We start from the raw sequence: 22025 nt of genomic DNA, 5'->3' as shown, positions 1-22025 counted from the left end.
AAAAACAACAGTGTTACCCCTTATGTTTTCTTTCATGACGACCAATAAAAAACAACAGTGTTACCCCTTATGGTTTTTTTCATGACAACCAAAGAAAAACGACAGTGTTACCCCTTATGTTTCATTTGATAAAAACGACAGTGTTACCCCTCATGTTTCATTTGATAAAAACGACAGTGTTACCCCTTGTGTTTTTTTTCATGACGACCAAAGAAAAACAACAGTGTCACCCCCTATGTTTTATTTGATAAATATCGACAGTGTTTTCCCCTTATATTTATTTCATGACGGCCGATAAAAAACGACAGAGTTACCCCTCATGTTTTTTCCATGTTGACCAATAAAAAACGACAGTTGCACCCCTGTCGACATTTTTGCAGGGATCGGAACATGAGCTGTTTAGAATGTTAACCTCCGAACTTAACAATGCACCATCAAGACACCGGTTAAAGTCATCACAAAGGTTATACTTGAATTTATAATTCGCATGAAATAGAGATAAGAAACATCCAACAGAGGTCATCAACTGGTCTTGAACCCCAGTCTCCAGGGAGTTAGGCAGAGTGCACCCCACTGCACCACTGAGGCGATGACAATAGACAATAATCAATCATCATTAGTGTTACCCCTTATGTTGTTTTTTATGACGACCAAAAAAAACAACAGTGTTACCCCCTTTATGTTTTTTTTCATGACGACCAATAAAAAACAACAGTGTTACCCCTTATGGTTTTTTTCATGACGACCAATAAAAAACAACAGTGTTACCCCTTACGTTTTTTTCATGACGACCAATAAAAAATGACAGTGTTACCCCTTAGGTTTTTTTTCATGACGACCAATAAAAAAAGGACCCCTTATGGTTTTTTTCGTGACTACCAAAGAAAAACGACAGTGTCACCCCTCATGTTTCATTTGATAAAAACGACAGTGTTACCCCTCATGTTTCATTTGATAAAAACGACAGTGTTACCCCTTGTGTTTTTTTTCATGGCGACCAAAGAAAAACAACAGTGTCACCCCCTATGTTTTATTTGATAAATATCTACAGTGTTTTCCCCTTATATTTATTTCATGACGGCCGATAAAAAACGACAGAGTTACCCCTCATGTTTCATTTGATAAAAACGACAGTGTTACCCCTTGTGTTTTTTTTCATGACGACCAAAGAAAAACAACAGTGTCACCCCCTATGTTTTATTTGATAAATATCTACAGTGTTTTCCCCTTATATTTATTTCATGACGGCCGATAAAAAACGACAGAGTTACCCCTCATGTTTTTTCCATGTTGACCAATAAAAAACAACAGTGACACCCCAGTCGACGTTTTTCCAGGGATCGGAACATGAGCTGTTTAGAGCGTTAACCTCCGAACTTAACAATGCACCAACAAGACACCGGTTAAAGTCATCACAAAGGTTATACTTTACTTTATAATTCGCATGAAATAGAGAAAAGATACTGCCAACAGAGGTCATCAACCGGACTTGAACTCCGGTCTCGAGGGTGTTAGGCAGAGTGCACCCCACTGCACCACTGAGGCGATGACAATACACAAAAATCAATCATCAATAAAGAGGATATACATGACATTAAAATGTATGTGTGTATTTCTATTATTTCCCTAATGTTTTTTTTTCAAGACGACAAATAATAAACAACAGTGTTACCCCTTTATGTTTTTTTTCATGACGACCAATAAAAAACAACATGGTTACCCCTTATGTTTTTTTTCATGACGACCAATAAAAAACAACAATGTTACCCCTTATGTTTTTTTTCATGACGACCAATAAAAAAAGGAACAGTGTTACCCCTTATGTTTTTTTTCATGACGACCAATAAAAAAAGGAACAGTGTTACCCCCTTTATGTTTTTTTTCATGACGACCAATAAAAAACAACATGGTTACCCCTTATGTTTTTTTTCATGACGACCAATAAAAAACAACAATGTTACCCCTTATGGTTTTTTTCGTGACTACCAAAGAAAAACGACAGTGTCACCCCTCATGTTTCATTTGATAAAAACAACAGTGTTACACTGTCGTTTTTTTTTGGCCGTCATGAAAAAAAACATAAGGGGTAACACTGTCGTTTTTATTGGTCGTCATGAAAAAAAACATAAGGGGTAAGACTGCTGTTTTTTATTGGTCGTCATGAAATAAACATAAGGGGTAACACTGTCGATATTTATCAAATAAAACATAGGGGGTAACACTGTTGTTTTTCTTTGGTCGTCATGAAAAAACCCACAAGGGGTAACACTGTCGTTTTTTATTGGTCGTCATGAAAAAAAACGACAGTGTTACCCCTTGTTTTTTTCATGATGACTGATAAAAAACGACAGTGTTACCCCTTATATTTTATTTGACAAAGACAACAGTGTTACCCCTTATGTTTTTTTTCATGACGACCAATAAAAAACAACAGTGTTACCCCTTATGTTTTTTTTCATGACGACCAATAAAAAACAACAGTGTTACCCCTTATGTTTTCTTTCATGACGACCAGTAAAAAACAACAGTGTTACCCCTTATGGTTTTTTTCATGACAACCAAAGAAAAACGACAGTGTTACCCCTTATGTTTCATTTGATAAAAACGACAGTGTTACCCCTCATGTTTCATTTGATAAAAACGACAGTGTTACCCCTTGTGTTTTTTTTCATGACGACCAAAGAAAAACAACAGTGTCACCCCCTATGTTTTATTTGATAAATATCGACAGTGTTTTCCCCTTATATTTATTTCATGACGGCCGATAAAAAACGACAGAGTTACCCCTCATGTTTTTTCCATGTTGACCAATAAAAAACGACAGTGGCACCCCTGTCGACGTTTTTGCAGGGATCGGAACTTGAGCTGTTTAGAGTGTTAACCTCCGAACTTAGCAATGCACCATCAAGACACCGGTTACAGTCATCACAAAGGTTATACTTGAATTTATAATTCGCATGAAATAGAGATAAGAAACTTCCGACCGAGGTCATCAACCGGACTTGAACCCCGGTCTCCAGGGGGTTAGGCAGAGGGCACCCCACTGCACCACTGAGGCGATGACAATACACAATAATCAATCATCATTAGTGTTACCCCTTATGTTTTTTTTCATGACGACCAAAAAAAACAACAGTGTTACCCCCTTTATGTTTTTTTTCATGACGACCAATAAAAAACAACAGTGTTACCCCTTATTTTTTTTTTCATGACGACCAATAAAAAACAACAGTGTTACCCCTTACGTTTTTTCATGACGACCAATAAAAAACGACAGTGTTACCCCTTAGGTTTTTTTTCATGACGACCAATAAAAAACAACAGTGTTACCCCTTATGTTTTTTTTCATGACGACCAATAAAAAACAACAGTGTTACCCAGGGACGCGGGAAGTGGGGGTGCTTAGGGTGCTGCAGCGGCCCCTGGCTGTAACTGCAAGTGAGAAAGTTTTCTGAACAAATCAATACTTTTTTTTTGTTGTATAATTTTATCATACAACATGATTTTTCATTCAATTATTGATATCCACCCTTTTTATGATATTTATCATATTATCGGTACTATGCTGATTTTACATAAGCATGTTGGTGTTCAACATCTGTTGTAGTGAACATTCTAAAACTGGTGTAAAATGTTGCTGCCATATTAATAGACACGTTGAATGTTATCGTTTTGATTCTGGAATCCCGCACGTAAACTGGTTGGCAAAAAAAGAGCAAAGACGAGCGGTTCACTTGACGGAGAAATCGTCACCTTCCTCATATCAGACAACTCGTAAGTCTGGATGAAAATTAAGGCTTTCTATTATTGTCACTTTCCTTTGTAAACCTTTAGAAATAACCTCCTGAATCCTTGTTATAACGCTGTGTATAATCCCGGACCGCAACAGCTTGTCGGCATGTTGTTAGTGTGTGAAATTCAGCCCAGTATCAGCCGAGTTGACTCTAATTTCCACATTGTTTATTTGCTAACGTTTGTGAATAACAGTGGCTAGTTGGCAGAACTCTTTTTACACACCAGTAGAGTGTTTATCAGAGCGGATCCCTGAATGTGACGTCACCCCTCATCTCGTCTCTGTAAACAACGGATGTTGCGCAGCATTTATTATGACGTCATTATATAGATTCTCTCAGCACCCCCCCCTCGGACTGACTTCCCGCGTCCCTGAATAGATCTTAAATGATCTGCAAGCCTGGCTGTCCATTTGAACAGCTCAGAGAATACAGTCCAATTAGAGCAATATGTTCCATCTGTCGAGTGAGTTAATGAATGTCTACAGTACTAACATAGTTCAACAAAGAACAAGTTGCTTAATATTCCTTTACATTTCTTAATCATACAAATACAATTTGTTTTTTGCAATCGTGTGCAGTATGCTGCTATTTGTTGTCGTGTGACGTGATTTAGTCCCTGAGCGTGAAGCATTCAAAGAAACGCTGGGATACTTTGTCTGGTGGTCCGTTTCTATCCAGGACAAAGCACTCCACAGTTTTACTTGTAGGCTAACCTGTGGAGTCAAACCAGAGAGTATAGTATAAATATACTTGAACAGATCAAGTGGAACAAAGACATTCCGTCTATAAGGGTATTACCATTATTAATGCTGTTTTATCTGCTTTGTGTATCGCATACAATATGCAGGCACACGGTATGCTACAGTTTGCTAAAAGCTTGTTCTACTCAGATGTCAGCAGAACACTACAAATCGTTTAACTCTCTCTCTCTCAATCGAGACCGTACAAACTGCATTTTAGGTAGCGACCAAAGGGCCTTCTAAAGAGCAGACAGAATACAGCGGGGTCTTGCTGTTTCCGTCCGAATTAAAGAGCGATATCTGAGGGATTTCTATTCTTTCTGAACAAAAAGTAACGGCACCCAAATCATGAATCATGAATGACTCGAGAAAACATCTTTCCATTTTAAATATTCATGCCGACCGCTTCTTCAGTGTTGTTTTCATCCTCTTTCATTCGGAACGGATAGCGGAACGAACGTGTGCGTTCGCTCCCATGCTCATGGACAGTAGTACTGCAAACCGTCAAAGCCGGCCCCGAGTACAGGGCGTTCGGTCTCTGTTCCGGGTGCAGCATTCCCGGGAGACCAGACTATGCCCATGTTGCCCAACGGGATCATGGAGCTTTCCACAAGCAGTGGCAGCCGCAACTTAATGGAATCTGTTGACCACCAAGCTCTTTGCTTTGAGCTTAAAGGAGCGCTGGGAGTGTGTGGGGCTGATATTTGCAGAGGATAAATCCCGTGGAATAACCTTTATTCTCCCTGACGGTTAAGCTCCCCCGAAAATAGATAACGGCTAATGGTTAACGGCTAACAATGTCAACTCTGATCGTGTTTGACGGTGATTGACGAGCGCCGTCGAGAATGACAAACGGCCACATCCCGGGGAATATTACAAATAATAAACAATCGACAGTCCTGCTTCCATTTTTTTTTGTTTTACGACACCAAATATGGCGTATATATTTGACCTTCATATGTTTGACATTTATGATATACATGCATACTTTCAAATTAATTATAGAAGCATTAGGTAGCCACTAATGGTCTCACCGGTGATTCTCTATGCATATTCAAATGTGTTATTTAACAGCTAATGCGAGCCATAGGCCGTGACCTACTCTCAAACGGCGACCCTAAAGGCTCAGGATAAAGTTTAAGTTCAAGCGTTGCGCTGACCTCCAACTCTCTTCATTCCCCTCAGATCGATGCTCTGTTGGCTGCAGAGGACCTCTCCCGATCCCCACAGACACCTCCACCATCACGTCACCCAAGCTGGGAGGACGTTGGAGGAGGATACCGGAGCAGCCAACAGGGACTACTCCCAACCCCCCCACCACCACCCTCTGCCCCCTGCCAACCCGATCACCCTGACCCTCATTCTGGCGTCGCTAACGGGCACAACAACCTGCCAATGGACCTTTTGAAGAAGGAAAAGCCGGCTCGGGCCCGTCACACTGAGTCGGCACAGCAACGGACTGCTGAGGGGGAATGTGAGGAGAAGGGAGGATCTTACTGCTGCTATCAGGCCACTGCAGCAAAAAAGAGGAAGAAAAAACAACAACAAGGAGCACCAGACACATTCAGCTGCTCGTAGCCATTTTAGCTGATCCCCCCTCCCTCTGACACAAAATGACACAACAGTTTGCTGTGTTCCACTCGTGCCCAGCACGCCACTGGACGAACTGTAGTTTGTGCAAAAGTGGCGAAAGTCGGCTCAGTCGGCTTTAAACAAAAAAAAAGAAAACGAATATATATATATATATATATCTTTCTTAGATATATGGTGTCTCTTACACTGCTGTGTCAGTTTGTGTTGAGTAGCAATTAGACACAGTTGTGTGCTATCTAGTTGGTGGTTTATTTATGTACGAGTGCGATTGGTTGGCGTTCTTTAAACTGATTTTACCCCAGGTTGATGCAGAGCATAACCCCCTTAGTTTTATAACTTGGTACAAACAACAAAACAACAAAACGACAAAAAAACAGCACAGACCGAGAGAGAAACGGATTCATCTATAATGTGATCCAGTCGACAGGGAACAGCGCCATACAGCAGAGTCGCTGTATCAGAATGTTTTACGCAAGATAAACTCCCTCAGTAGCATGGTAAGGTTGCAATAAGGGCTTGTGAAGACCATAGATATACGTTTCCTCCTCCACAGTTACACGAAAGATCAGGGACACCACCTCAACCAGGCGCCCATGCTAAACTTCAGCTAATTTGGGCTACAAGTGGGCTACAAGTCCATTATTTATTTAGTGTAGAGAAGGTGTGTTTTGATGGGTGGTACTTGTGGTGATACAACACTCTGTTACCCCCCCCCCCCCCCCCTCCCAGCTGTACAACGGTTCGAAGAGCAATACAACATGCATCAATATTGATTTGGATCATTCATAAAGAAACACCATATTTCCCACAATAGTTACAAGACAACTGTCAGACACTTACGCCATAATAAGCAAATAAACCAATGGAAAATAACAGCCTCCAATATCAGCAATAATGTACAGTTGTGTATTCAGACCAGAACCGAGTGGGTGCAAGGAAAGGGAAAGAAAGATTGGCAGGTCAAATTAGCACACCTCCCTCACGGCGTAAAGCCACCGGGGTTTTCACATAGGAGCCTTTGCTCAGGTCACAACCTCATTGCGATTCCATAGTTATCTATTAGCATAATGCATCCATATTCAGTGTACAAACAGTGCACCGGGGAACGCAAGCGAAAACAATCATTATGTAAGCCAACACGCCACAGCGAGTAGCACCTGATAGAAGCAACACAAAACCATTTTCTCTGAGCTGATTTGAATTCGATGGTTATGGGTTTTTGGCGAGTGTGTATATAGTGGAGAAGGTGGAGGGAGCAGTTGATGGGTTGATTGGGTAGGGGGTCGGGGGTACCAGGTGTTTAGGTGCGGAGGTCCCAATACAGTAAGGCCTGGGGGAAGGATGTCTCATCCCACCGGGGAAGCCTGCACTTGGATGGCAGCCAAGGTATGAGCACGTGCATAGAACTCCTGGCACGTGCGCACATGGCGGAGTCCCCAGAGCAAAGAGAAACAGGGAAGGGTGACGAGTTACAGGGACACGCACCATTATAAGTTCTGCTACTGAGCGTACTTTAACAATGGACACACTTTGGCCGATTGCGTCTTTGTTTTGTTCTAAAGTGCCGAAAAGGGCCGTCCAACAAAACCCTGGTCAAACGCTGCAGATGGGCCTCAGTTATCAGCAATAATATTCAAATTTGCAGAGCTGTTGGAGCAAGCCAATTTCAATTTCAACGGTTAAATTTTAATTGCGTGCTCCCCTCATTAGGCTAGTGCCGTCACGTTCTCCACATTAAATAGAAGGTGCCCCAAGTGAAATAATTGGTGAAGAGAGCCGCAGTTCGCTAAATGACGCTCATACCTCTTTAACTTCTGAACCTTTCCCTCTCCCTCTCCCTCTCTCTCTCTCTCTCTCTCTCTCTCTCTCTCTCTCTCTCTCTCTCTCTCTCTCTCTCTCTCTCTCTCTCTCTCTCTCTCTCTCTCTCTACTCAGGGTCAGAGGTTTACCAATTGATATACAATCGTGGGCTTCTCTCTCTCTCTCTCTCTCTCTCTCTCTCTCTCTCTCTCTCCCCCTCCCTCCCTCCCTCTCTCACCTGTAACGTGAACGTCAGTGAGCCGAGGAAAAAGGGGAATTTTTTGCCCCGTCTGCCAAACCAACGGGTATTTAATTGGTTCTTCAAAGCCGCGTGTGGTGGCAGGGATCAGATATGGGAGAGACTGCGCAGTGTTGCGGGGGAAGGCTGTGTTCTGGCCGATAATAAGGCGAATGAGAGCCCTCTTTATCGCGCTGTGTATCACTGCCCTGTGAAGGAAAGCCCTTATCTGGCCTCCAATAATCCGAAAACTAAGTTAAACACCTAACGGTACACACAGAGTCAACTGGCATTTCTTACTAACGTATCCCCCTCCCCCCAAATCGATACACTCGCAGAAACTCCCCAAGTTCGGAAAACATATTAGCAACTAGTGACTTTAACTAGCGATGTTTTACCGTTTAGTTGAATGGCCTAAATGTGACGTGGTAGGTATTTTGGTGTGGCTCTTGGAAACAGGGGAGGGGAGGGGGGTGGAGGTTACCTACACCCCACCCCCTCCCCGTAATCTGTTTAATTCTCTCCAGGTTGTTATGGTTACAGTTGCCTTACGGTTTGACCCCTCACCTGTCCGCTGATGCTTTGTAGTGGTTGATACCTCACGTTGGGTGTGGCAGTGACGATTGTGTGCGTCACGTTCTGTCCAATGTGTTTTACCGCTAGATAGAATGTGCAGTTCAGTGCCGTATTCAGTTCAAATTGTTTATTGCACTTGTTGACTTTGTATCGTTCCGACAGGAAGAAATAAAAATGAGTTTTATCTTTTCCATTGTGTTTAAACTAAACTGCTGGTTTGGCAATGTTTTTTTGTGTGTAAAAGTTGTCATCATTTTGACGCCTTTCATCCCCATGTCTCGAGTTGTTTGTTTTAGGTCTTTTACGAAAAATAAAACGTCAAATGCGGAGTGACACAAAGATCAGTCCTATTCAGGGTGGCCCTTCACCTGACTGGTCATTAAGACACGGAGGTTGACAGCTCAACACGAGGTCTCCGACAGGACCAGGCACAGCACTACATGTACAGCTGCCAACATCACCTCATTTCCAATCATACACACCTGCTACAGTCCCGAGCGTGTCAAAGGCCACCGCGTCTGAGGGGATGCCAAAGTTTGTTTTCCCAAGTTGTCAAGGCATCTGTGAGCCTATGCTCAGAAGTTTATTTCCAATTTTACACCCAACCCCTACACAAAACACCTCTGATCTCATCTTTCACTTTGTTCAAGAACTCATTATGTGTAGGCTACCCACTCAAATCAGTAGCTAGCTTCGCCTCAGCTCTAGTGATAATGGGTCCCCTCAAATCAAGAGCTAGCTTTCAATTAGCAACTAGCAACGACTTGTCCCCTACAATTATTAGCTCGCTTTCAATTAGAATCTAGTGATGGTATGTTGCCTCAAATACTAGCTAGCATTCAATCAGCATAGCATAGTCCCCTTAAATCAGTAGCTAGCTTTCACTTAGAACCTAGCAATGACCCGTACCTTTATCTCACCGGCTAACTTTCACTTAAAGGACACAGTGACCAAACCGTCAGACATTTCTATTCTGGCTACACTAAACATTGGTTAAATTGGTAAATTGACTTCTTGTTCTGCAGTATAGCGTTTAGCGTTAATGCACCTAGCACAAATGGGAACAATAGCAATATAGCCCTTCGGGACATTTTGCAAAGCACATGCACATGTAATACAATTCACTGTTATTTTGTCACAAACTAACTGACCGACGCACATTGATTCGAAAAGACAAAAGTGCTATATTGCTATGATTTTCATTCGGCAGGCGCGTTCTTGCCAAATGCTCGTCAGCAGGATTTGTTGTTCATCTGAAAAGATGTTCTAGCGAAGCCAAGAGAGACGGCTACCATGGTTTGATCACCCAGACCGGTATAGTCCTTTAACAACCACCCCTTCTGCCGACACATTTCTTTCATTTAGCCATTTCTCCCAGAAGGCCAAACCCCACAGCGGCATTTCTGAGACTAAAACCTAGCGCTCATTTGTCCTGATATCCACATCTGCTTGTTATTCAAGAATCAGCAGGAGCGGCGTCCTGACAAACATTCCGCCATTTATATGCTATTAGGCCGCTAGTCCACATTAGATCCGCTAATGCTGGACACTGTGCCCCTTAAGTGGCTCTTAATGTTCCTGTGAGATCCAGTCCATTCACGAGGAGCTGCTGTGCACTTCACTGTGTAATTGATGGATGGACCGCACTTCAAAGAGATTCAAAGGAAAAATTGTGTCTGTATCCTATTGAATATGTTAACATACAGCCTTTGTGCATTCGTTGTAAATTGCATACACACAACATATATTTGTGTCAATATCTTCTATTTTCCATTTTACAGTCCATACATTTGATCCCCTTAAATAGCTTGTATGTCATTAAAATGCTCATGCATCCAATAGATTGTTGGCCTTCTACGTTCCTTACAGCTTAAAGTACCAAAAACATCCTAAAACCTTAAAGTGCGGATCCTCAGAGCAGAGCACGTCGTCCCAGTGAATGCCACACCTGCCAGAGTGCAGCGCCGCGGCATCAAAGGACTCGGCAGCAGCAGAAGAGGAAATGGCAAGACCGCAAGGCACTAGTGAGCGCCGATGCAACTGTTCCAGTAGCATAAACATAAACACTGTGGTACGGTTAGCACTGTACCCCCCGGCTGCACCGCTAGAGGCTTTCACGCACATACACACACACACACACACACATCGGGGCAAATATTGCATCAGTTTATTGCAGTTGGGCTTGAGCAACACTGAATGGTATTTTCAATATAGCCTGTCTATGTGACGCAAGATCGTTGTTAAGAAAATAAGCTTTTATGATGGAGCAACTCATCCTGCGGTCAACCTTTTATTGAATTCCTGTTTGCGGACAAGAATGTTTGCGTGCGTGTGTGAATGGGGCTGCCATTATACATATGATAATACTCAATACACACAATAATAGGAGTCATTAAAACCTTGTCATGCCCATTTCTAGAGCTGGAATGAATTCACCTTTTAGCAGCTACCTATACAATAATCATACCATACAGTAGTCATACAGCCGTACAGTAGTCACACAAATCAGACTAATGTAAAAATCTGTTGCCTGAGGACAGACAAGCTCAAATCTGGGGGAATGCAGAGTTTCACTTTCTTTCATTTTGCATTAGTTTGAACCGATTATGTTGTTGGGAGGTGGGCATCTGTAATAGGCAATGAATTCCCCTTCTGAGGTTTCTGGTTTCCGGCCCAGGCTCGTTGTCTGAGGTCCTGCTACAGCATGGTAGGATTGCTGGAGCCCAGATTCTATCCACAGCATCACTGGTCTCCCCTGGTTTCCTTTTTTCTTTGTACTCCTGCCTGGCCACAGACCTTACAATGCGACACTGAGCTTGACAACGGAAATGCCTTTGTTACACTGGAACAAAAGGCCAACATGATCTTGCGGGTGTTACACACAAACACACACAACCACACACACAAGGCATGCACTCCATTGACGCTAACATCATGGACGCTTCGGTTACATAAATAACACATTCATGCACTCATCTAACCACTCAGACTCGCTGAGGTGAGACAGAGAAGTGAGTTTTTTAGTCCTTGGTTAGTGAGGTCATCGTTTGCTTTGACCTCGTGTCCAGTGTAGGGTTCAACCCTGAGTAAGCCAAGTATAGCCGAGTGCGCAGTTCCATAGCACTCAATATCAGCGTCTGTTGAAGATGTAGTAGGAAGCATTGGGGACAAGCTGTTCCTGTTGTGAATCATGGGTTCTGTCGCAGTAACATTTCTCGGGCACAAATAGTAGTTCATTCCTGAAGGCTTACTGTAATTATGTCATCATATAAGGTTTTTATATTCAACATTTTACAAGGTTATTCCGTTTATTTTAGAAATGAGGGATCATCCTCATCAAGGCAGAAATATAAGTGGCTTAGCCTTCTTAAACTTAACACCAAGTCTAGTTCAACAATAATTGTGATGCATGCTAGGTACAGCCCTGTAAAAAAAAAGTCCTATATTCAAGATTGAAAACCTGGGGTCATGACAGCCATTTGAAATTATTCACTGTTCAAGGTTGGTAAATTGGACGGTCAACCTTAAGCAAGGAGAAAAGCAACCTTTGTCCTTTTCGAGAGAATACATTCCCATGATGAACAAGAGAATACTTCAGGCCAAAAACATTTATCTTCCAAATGCCTGTCAAGCTGTCTTTTATCTATTTCTCTCTCTTTCTCCCTCAGTATTGGGCCATTGTTATCAGACACTGGAAATCTATCATGTAATACGTTCGGCACTTCATTGAAATAATTGACAGATATCAAGGAAGAAATTCAACAGAAACACATATATACATATATATATATATATATATATATATATTGAGATATTTATTCCTGAATCAAAACATCAGCAGTATGTTCATGTAAGTTGCCATGCAATGCATTTAATTTGTTTTACTTTGTGTCTGCGAAAAAAGAAAGACAATGGGCATTAAAGAGAAGTTGGAAGAATTTCTTTCAATTCACTTCAAGATCCAATGGAGGAATATGTGTGACTAGTGATCATGATCGACAGCAACATACCCCGTCTTCATCTTTTCATTTCTGAGCGCTCGCCGCTGATTCCCCATGTTTCCCCTTGTGTCTCCTGAACAGGGCGTACAGGACCTTCAAGGTGGCACCGACGTCCCTCGAGATGATGTCTGTCACAAGATCAGCAGAAGCCATTTAGGGATTCTTTTAGGATTTGGCTACCTCGTACAATTCAATTATATCACTTGCGCGTGAGCATGCACTCTCCGTATATAGCTTGATATGTGCTGTCTACGAATCTATATGTTCAAATCTGATTGGCTGAGCGTATCATTGGCCTATCCAATCAATCTTTGTACTATATTCTGGTTAGAAGCGTTTAGAACACAATCAAGCCAAGCCGGAATATATAAACACAGACAGCATGAAATGGATGCTCTTTAGTTAATTTGTCAAGTGATATTTATTTAGTACACATGTATGTGTGTATGCACGGCAAAATCAATATCACAATTCGTAACAGTAAGCCGGATAAGAAACTGACTGGGGATGTGTGGAGATGCTGAGATGGTATCTGGAATCCTCCAACATGGCGTAGAGGAAGAGGGAACATCACAAAGCACATGACCATCGGTGAGATGAAGGAAACACTTGTCTCACTGTTCCCCCCACACACAGCACAGTGTGTTTTCATGCCTCCAAAACATCCATGTGTGTGAAGAAATGAATGCAACACAAACCCCTTCCTGTATCAGTTGAGGGCACACATGCCAGTGTAAACATGTGCTCTATTTCTCTCTCTCTCTCTCTCTCTCTCTCTCTCTCTCTCTCTCTCTCTCTCTCTCTCTCTCTCTCTCTCTCTCTCTCTCTCTCTCTCTCTCTCTCTCTCTCTCTCTCTCTCTCTCTCTCTCTCTCTCTCTCTCTCTCTCTCTCTCTCTCTCTCTCTCTCTCTCTCTCTCTCTCTCTCTCTCTCAGCAACAGGACCCTGGTGCTTCTACTGAAGGGCGACCGACATACAGATTATATAAAAGAGGTCATAGATCAAGGGACAGCGATAATAATAGCGCCAAATCTAATCAACGTGTCCTAGTCCAAAATACTCTCTAACGCCCCCCTCCCACGCCCCCGCACAATGTTAACTGAATAAAGGTGACATCAAGATGGACTCGCGCACCAAGTTAACCTAATTAATGTGCAGAGTGTGCGCGCGTCGAGCTTTGCATTCTGGGATTCCTCATTCCACAGAAGAGATTACGCTGGTAATTAAAAAGACACTAAAAACACATTTAATTAGCTCCTGGCTCGTTCCTAAATGAAGTTTGCCGGGGGTTGAACTAACAGTTATCATGTTAAAGCTTTATTCTTCAATTACAGGTCGGAGTTGATAAGGCAGAGCAGCTACTTTTTACTTTGTTTCAAATCACTTAAGCTAAACATAAAGCTGAATCATGCACGGGCAGATTAATGGATATCGGAGTGTTTAGTTGTGGATGGTGCAATCTGTGTGAACGGCGTATTCACCTGCAATGTCAGTAGATGTTTACTTGCAGACTGATTTACACCTTCACTCACTGGCTCATTCACCCCCAATCAGTCTTCTAATCTTAGTCTTCTAATCTTAGTCTTTCCTCAATTTGTGTCCACATCATTACAATAATTAGAAAAAGGCTCTTATCAGATTACTACGGAGTGCAGGATAAATATAGTTTGTGTATGAGTGATATTCAAGGCTTCTGTATAGAAGCCCGTTCTCAGACAGACACGCATGCAGCAGACACACACACACACACACACACACACACACACACACACACACACACACACACACACACACACACACACACACACACACACACACACACACACACACACACACACACACACACACACACACACACACACACACACACACACACATTAAGCTAGACACTCACAAACAAACCTTAATAGAAATTGGACATGGCTCTCACACACACAGGCACAGACTCACATACATTGGATTCAACACACACATACACGTACACACACCTACACGTGGACCACACACAGACATCCAGCAATGGCAATAATGGAAAGGTTAAATCCCGGTGTGTGTTTTCGTGCATGACAGCCGCGTACCGTCTAATGAATGAAGCTGACCCCCCGACCCGGCCAATCACACGCTCCCCCTGCCTCATTCTCATTCCACCCACTGCAATCCCCTCCCCCCCCCCCCCCCCTACCATACGCCCCCAGATCCTCCTCACCCCCCTCCCAGCACAGGAGATGAGCTGTCAGCCCTTTCCTATCCTCCACCTTGTGAACACCACTCCGGCACATCTCCGTAACACACACAGGTAAATACTCGAAATAGTGGGGATAAGGGGTCTCTTTTCAGCTAGTTTAGTCCTCCACGCCCCACAGGGTGAGTCCAAGGGGTTTTGGGGCGTATGATATCCAAAAATAAGAGACAAGAAACGGTTCAGTGCAACGATACTGCGGCACTCACCTTCTGGGTCAATATTGGGGACATTGAGGCCGATGTCCAGGAGAAAGTCACAGGCCAGAGTGACGTTATGAACCTGCATTCAGTCAGAAGGGATTTAGCTCATTTATTTCTGTTAGAGAGCATAGATATTGGCAAGCCACTAGCAAGATGGTAAGATAAAGATATACAATGCATGAGGATTAAACCTTCTTGAAAAGGTCACACACATTCAAAGCAAGATGCTGGGATTTGGCTGTGATCATTAACGTAGCCAAATCAATTACTGATCATTCATGAGAATCAATCAAATTGATCTGATCAGTAGAGCTGAGATCAGCTGTCACTCCTTGCAAACATGTGTATTTTCCCTACCAGGAACGAGTAAAATGAACTGAACCAAAACCTTTATGAAATATTAAATACCTGCACTCCATCCTTCAGGCACAATGACAACACCTCAGTTGGGAGCAGCTGTATTCTACCACCACTATGTCCCATATGACCTATATTTCATGTTTGGTGTCTGTGTCGCCCTGCATACCATCTCAGCGTGATTGGCAGGGGAGAGGTGGAAGTCACCGAGTGGGATGAAGAAGCCTTCCAACTGGCCAATCAACAGCAGCAGAATCACCCCATCTGAAAACTAGAACACACACACACACATAATCCACCAGCCTCTGACGTGATTGTATTGTAGTCAGAGGAGGTGATGCAAAGCGCAGCAATGAAATCCACACAGATGAAGAATTCTGTTATTATTTATTGAGTCTTTTAGGAGACGCATTCTACAAGTCAACACTGAATGCAGATTCTGCTGGTTTGAAACCAGGGAGGTCATTTTGCTCAAGGGGGCCCATATGCTGTGTTTGGTTGGGGATCTGTTGTTGTCGTGGTTGTTTACCTGTGTGTCCAAGTCTGCCACCTGCAGGCCCATACTTGACATGTTCTGATTGACAAAGTTGACGATGGACTGGGAGGAGGGAGAGGGGAGTGGGAGATTATTGATAATACAAACCCTCTCACTCTCACGCTCTCTCTCACTCGCTCTCACGCTCTCTCTCGCTCTCTCTCTCTCTCTCTCTCTCTCTTGATTACCGTCTTGGCCAACAGGATCTTGTGGGCGTCAAGCGTCAGGAGTTTCTCTATAGGATCCTCCCCTTTGTGAACAGACAGCCAATAGTGCGTCAGAAACCGGATGACACGTACGTTCGACCCATCGTTGGCTAATTGCGGTAAAAATCGTCAGCGTGAAGGCTGTTAATTGCTCACCGCTTGAACTGTTGGGGGACTGCAGGCTTGGCCTGCTGTAAAAGTGAAGACCATGTCAAAAAATCGATGTCAAGTCATTGATTTAGTAGAGAATATCTGCATGTATTGAGATTTCGTGTTTTTTTACTGACCTTTCCTCTGTTAGATCCTCGCTCTGTATGTCTGATTTGATTCCGGTTTTAGTGACCTGCACACACACACACACACACACACACACGCACACGCGCACACGCACACGCGCACACGCACACACGCACACACGCACACGCACACACGCACAATGGTAGATGATCCAATATCAATATGCAATATCAACCAGATTATTCACCCACTGTGATTTATTTACCCATGATGAGCGGAGACAGAGCTGGCACACACACCCGAGCAAACTCACCTCCACCAGAACCACCTCCACCTTCACGTTGGGAGGCAGAGCCAGATCGGGCTGGAAGTGCCTCACCATGGTAACCAGCAGATGAATAGTGGCCAGGAGGTCTTTGTTGTGGATGACTGGTGTTTAAACAACAAGAAGCAGGCTTGAATCTGAGAAATCCTTTTATGTGGATGGCAGAAACATAATGTATACTAATAATCATTGAGAGATTGTTAAATGTCATCTGTATTTTAAAACCACAAAAAAAATTGCAGTGTGTTATCTAAAATTGCACATTTTAACAAAACATTGAGCAAGGCGTTGTTTATATTTGCGAAGTATCTCTCCCCATTAACTATGGAAGGATCGTTGTGCAGCTTCAATGTGCCCCGTGGCCTCTGCCAAATTAGAGCCGTACTCAGGACATTTGCATTCATAGGAGTGATCAATCCATGAGTGTCCTAACAAATAATGTTTATTCACTCCAATGACGAACTCCACAGCTCAGGCAATGTTATGAATACGGCTCATAAAACAATCCGTATATTAGGCTATTATTATAATCATAAAGTTTGCACGCAGTCACGAAAGGTGATACACACACAGCGCCTGAACCCAGCGACTTTTCCCGCGATGCGCGGCGGTACGCCGATCGGGGGCGTCCAGATAATTCTTCCCGAGCAGTTTGGAGTGAATCCACTCCAAATCTCTTGGGATGATAAACGGGACCACGCATCTCAAGAAGGGAAAACTACAGAATCTTTTCGGATTATAATAGGAAAAACTATGTGTCACAGTTATAGGGAAGACTGTGTGTTTCCCTTTTTTAACTAGGCTAAGTGTTCCCTTCTAGCTCAACTAGGAAATGATTAAAAAAAAAGTCCAAAGGTGCGGATTCCTTTTTCTGATAATATTTTTCGATTGCTCTTTCAGGATTACTTTTTTGGATTACTTTTTGGGTTTACTTTTTTTAAATCACTTTTTTACTTAGCCTACTTTTTCTTGTATTTCTTTTTATTACTATTTTGGATACTTTGTTTGGATTACTTTTTTAGGTTTACTTTTCAGGATTACTTTTTTGTGTTACATTTTAATACATTTTGTTTCCATAATAAAGGGATCTGGGTTGTTACTATGGTGCATTTGAAGTAAGCCAGTTTTGCACTCAAGTGTTTGCTTGGAGAAAAAAAAAGTGGGTGTACTGTACTGTCTCATGTCCTATTTGTTTTAACATTTGGATAACATATAAAACAGAAAGTGGACATGACTCACGTTGGACATTCCACTTGGCCAGTGCGTCGTCTGTTAGCCCAAGTCTTTTGTTCACTTCTTCCAAGACCACCCCCAGCTTGTGTATCTGAGCTGCAGCTGTGACTGCTATCTCATCCACGGACAGACTCACACCAGCTAGCCTGGCTACAAAGTAAGAACAACAACAACATGACGGAGCTAAAGGCTGTGAAATAACGCAGGAATTAAACAGCATTTAGGATTTAAGTAATGCGTAGTTGTGGATACATACACAAGGATAACACAAACAAATCATCTTTAGAATGTTGAAAGATATTTTCCCCAACCTAAACATCAAACATTTTCGTGTTAGTGTTGTGAGTAACGAAACCATTTGAGGGAGATGTTCATGTATTGCCAATTTTTCGGCTATTTTTACGTTGGAATAATTAAATAGAAATGCCAAAGATTTGTAATCATAGACTAAGAAATGAACATCAAAACACTAACATGCGGTTGGAAAACTACTCATATGTGTGTATGTGTGTGTGTGTGCGTGCGTGTCTCGGTGTGTGTGTGTGTGTGTGCGTGTCTGTGTGTGTATGTGTATGTTTGTGTGCGAGCATGTCTGCATGCCTATGTCTGTGTGGCTGACTGTGTTTGTCTGTGTGTGTGTCTTTGTGTGTGTCTGTTTGTGTGTGTGTGTGTGTGTGTGTGTGTGTGTTTTTGTTTCTGTGTGTGTGTGAGTGCGTGCCTCTCACCCAGCAGGTGATGCAGGACCAGGCCATCGAACAGGTCCTCGTCCAGACTCTGCACCACGATGTGGTCCGGTGTAAGGGTTTTGTTGATCCAGCTCGTCAACACCTGACAGGGCCACCAGGACAATGGTAACGCTTATTAACACTGCATAGCTATTATGCCATAACATATAATAATAATAAAGAGAGTCTATTGGTTGACTCCCAGCCAAAGTGTTCTGGGGTTGAATCCCAATCACATCCTTGAATAAGATGCATACTAACCCTTCCATCTTAATAATGACCTGAATCCAAATGAACCTCATGGAAGTCGCTTTGGATGAAACCATTTGCTAAACGATGAAAAGTAAATTGTAACAACATACCTCACACTCCTACTGATCTTTCATCCATATTTACCAACTAAATATGAATAAAACTTAAATTAACCCAATTAATAGGAAAATATCGATCCTATTCTCTTCCATATCTTTATCCATCCAAGCATTTCCAACACTATGGCTTCGTAGGCCATAACATGTCTGTAATCTGTAGTCTATGATCGGTCAGCCATCACCTCTATTAAATAGCTGCATTCATATTTGAAACCATCCCCGCACTATCTCTCCATGCATCACATCAAACATAACACGACGGAAAGTGTAACTCAGTCTCTCCTTCATAAATAAAGGCACTGAAGGAATATTTACAGAGCAGCGATTAACATCATGGCCCTCGCCGTAAAGTGCTCAGGGATGTTTGTGTTTGTGCCTTCATGTATCCCGTAACGTCGACCTGTCTTTATAGCAAAGTGTAGACAGACGTTCAGAAGCAGGATCCTCTTTCTGTTGAAACGAGACGACCTTGAAGGGGAGCAACGGCGTCTCAGCTTACATCCTTCAGCTTTTCAACTTTAGGGTCTAGAAGAGACGTGGGCTGAATAATCTTCCTCCTCTCTCCTGTGTGGGTGAGTGAAAACACAACACCCATTTGTTTACTTCTATTCCCTCGAGAGTTGGTCACCCAGACTTCTGCTCGAAAATCTATTCCACCTTTTTTTTGCATTTGAAGAGAAAACATTTTTACGATGATATAACTGTTATCAACACAAAGGTGTGACCAGCGTCTGAAAAATAGCATCAAAGGTATGTATGTATTAATGTATTTTGATATATCTTTATCCAAAACTCATGGTTGCAATAACCTGAGTGTATACATTCTAAGCATGGGCCCTTCAGAAAGAACTCCTTCCTTACAAGAGAGAACCACATACATACTGCATATGATATAACATTGTTATATGAGTGAGTGATAGCAGTATAAGTACCCTGGAACAAGGCGACGTCCAGAGGGTCCTCCTCCCTAGGGTTACTGAAGACGTCCGTGGCCATCACTCTCCTCGGTCAGCCGAGGTATTGCGAGATACCCGATCGATTCGCTGTACTGGGTGGCGTCTGTTCTGTGGAGTCTGTGGGGGTGCCGACACCTTGGGACAAAAGTAATGATGCTGGCTTTCATTTTTTTTTAAAAAAGAATGAAAATGACTGTGGCGGGGGAAAGAGAAAGGTGTTGCTTAAATTAAAGTAGTCTTCACAGGTGTCTTATTCTGCCATGGTACTGTGGTGTAGAAGTTGGCATCTCGGGCTTCTACAAGTCCCCAGCAATGGCCACGATGACTTATCTCATCAAAGGAAGTGTATCAGTTTGGTCACTTCCTCTTTTGTTTTATATTAGACTTTGAGGATGAGTTATGACAACACAGCCTTTCTAAATTCAGCCCCGAAGTCTGATCATGTGTCACGCCAAAACACATAAACCCTTCAATGTGAGAGACACCGAACACGTCAAACTGAATTGCAACAAATTGACCGAATTGATTTGGGTGTGTGCGTGGAAATATCAGACATTTATTTCTTTACACTGATACATCAGCACAGTCATGAGCCAGCAACTTGAATCAAGTCCAACAAATATTGATCCATTCTGTTTGTGCGCGTGTGTCTGTGTGTGTCTGTGTGTGTGTGGGGAGGGTATGTGTGTGTGTGTGTGTGTGTGTGTGTGTGTGTGTGTTTCTTTGCTGGTGTTAAATTGACGGTAGTGACTGCCAAACAGGGCAACAACACACTTAGTAACACGCTTACCTCCAGTACCCAACTGAGGACAGTATGAACGTGATGATTCCTCTTCAGCTGGGCTTCTATATCCAATGAGGACCAATCAGATCAGAACAACAACTCCCTTCTCCCACAAACACACAGAGACACACACAGTAGTGTTCTGTACTCAATGCAACAAAGCTGCTTTGACTGTGCTCGATTCAAAACTCATTTGGTCACAAAGGAAGGTGTCAATTCGTGACAGACAACCACAAACACACACACACACACACACACACACACACACACACACCGACACACACACACACACACACACACACACACACACACACACACACACACACACACACACACACACAAACACACAAACACGAGGACGAATGAAAGGATGTGGTTATGGGGAACTGAGAACTTCCTTTTTCAACATGTCTGGTTGTTTTTCTTCTCATGCCGAAACTGTGTGCTGTCACTGTGGAGTGGATTTAGTGTGTTGTTTCTATTGAATGTTTCTTGCAGGTATTTCTGAAATCGACATCAAGCGTTGAGAAGTGAAACTAAATCAAACGCACAACACGTCTCCAGGTGTGCGTTCATTACATCCTACGTGTGTGTGTGCGTATGCTCAACGTGTTGAGGTGGCCGAAACTTCGATAAAATGGACAGAGAACAGATTCGGCATTTCTGTTCGGGAGCGTCGCACACCGACGTGAGGTTTGAGAAAACACACTCCGGCAGGGGGGTGGGCGTGGAGGCGCGGGGACGTGACGCCAGCTAGCCGTCAGCAATCAGGCCTCGCCGCAGCCGTCTCCGTGTGAGATTGGCTGCAACAATTTGCTGTTGTCTGCCGCCTAGAGATATCCAATTTTCAACTAGACTGGGAGGAGAGGAGGAGAGGAGGAGAGAGGAGAAGGAGAGAGGGGCAGGAGGAGGAGGGGGGGCGGGGGGGGGGGGAACACAACAAAACACATGTTCCGTGTATCTGCTGTACTAGTCTCCTCCTCAGCAGAAGATGGGGAAGAAAAAAGTGGCCAGGGTGGATGTGGGGGGGGGGGGGGGGGGGGGGGGATGAGGACCACCCATTATCCAGACGAAGGGGCACTTTGGATAACAGCAAGGTTACCATGGTAACTCTT

The 22025-nt window shown here is 43.1% G+C and overlaps 2 protein-coding genes across 3 annotated transcripts in view; one reads left to right on the top strand and one right to left on the bottom strand.

Moving 5' to 3' along the window:
* shisal1b (shisa like 1b) overlaps positions 1-8949 on the top strand; it is a 36943-nt gene extending 27994 nt beyond the window's left edge. Inside the window, exon 4 of the mRNA XM_060060398.1 lies at positions 5720-8949. Coding sequence (XP_059916381.1) covers position 5720 — 1 coding nt within the window. The 3' untranslated portion in view covers positions 5721-8949. The remainder of the gene's footprint in view (positions 1-5719) is intronic.
* A 1936-nt stretch (positions 8950-10885) lies between these two features.
* On the bottom strand, positions 10886-21145 carry parvg (parvin, gamma). 2 transcript variants are annotated; one of them, XM_060060396.1, is made up of 14 exons: positions 20917-21145; positions 20103-20261; positions 19670-19734; positions 18800-18902; positions 18081-18224; positions 16830-16945; positions 16567-16622; positions 16436-16461; positions 16262-16323; positions 16068-16136; positions 15708-15809; positions 15188-15260; positions 12751-12869; positions 10886-12632 (listed from the first exon to the last, which is right to left on the bottom strand). In XM_060060396.1, exons 2-13 carry the CDS (start codon positions 20164-20166, stop codon positions 12766-12768), a joined length of 984 nt encoding a protein of 327 aa, XP_059916379.1. In that variant the 5' UTR covers positions 20167-20261; positions 20917-21145; the 3' UTR covers positions 10886-12632; positions 12751-12765. The 2 variants fall into 2 exon arrangements, with proteins under 2 accessions (XP_059916379.1, XP_059916380.1); XM_060060397.1 differs by having other exon boundaries at positions 10886-11536; positions 20917-21144.
* Positions 21146-22025: the final 880 nt, after the last annotated feature.

The sequence above is a fragment of the Gadus macrocephalus genome, chromosome 9 (assembly GCF_031168955.1).
Source record: "Gadus macrocephalus chromosome 9, ASM3116895v1".
NCBI classification, from domain to species: Eukaryota; Metazoa; Chordata; class Actinopteri; order Gadiformes; family Gadidae; genus Gadus; species Gadus macrocephalus.
The sequence above is the reverse complement of the archived record's forward strand: the minus strand, read 5'-3'. Positions and strand labels throughout refer to the sequence as shown.

Excerpts from the sequence above, each read along its gene's own strand:
- parvg (XM_060060396.1), bottom strand. The coding sequence starts at position 20,166 with ATGGCCACGGACGTCTTCAGTAACCCTAGGGAGGAGGACCCTCTGGAC. Across the intron at positions 16,946-18,080 it reads GGCCAAGTGGAATGTCCAAC|TCATCCACAACAAAGACCTC; the intron begins GTGAGTCATGTC and ends TTTAAACACCAG. Across the intron at positions 16,462-16,566 it reads GAGGATCTAACAGAGGAAAG|CCTGCAGTCCCCCAACAGTT; the intron begins GTCAGTAAAAAA and ends CAGCAGGCCAAG.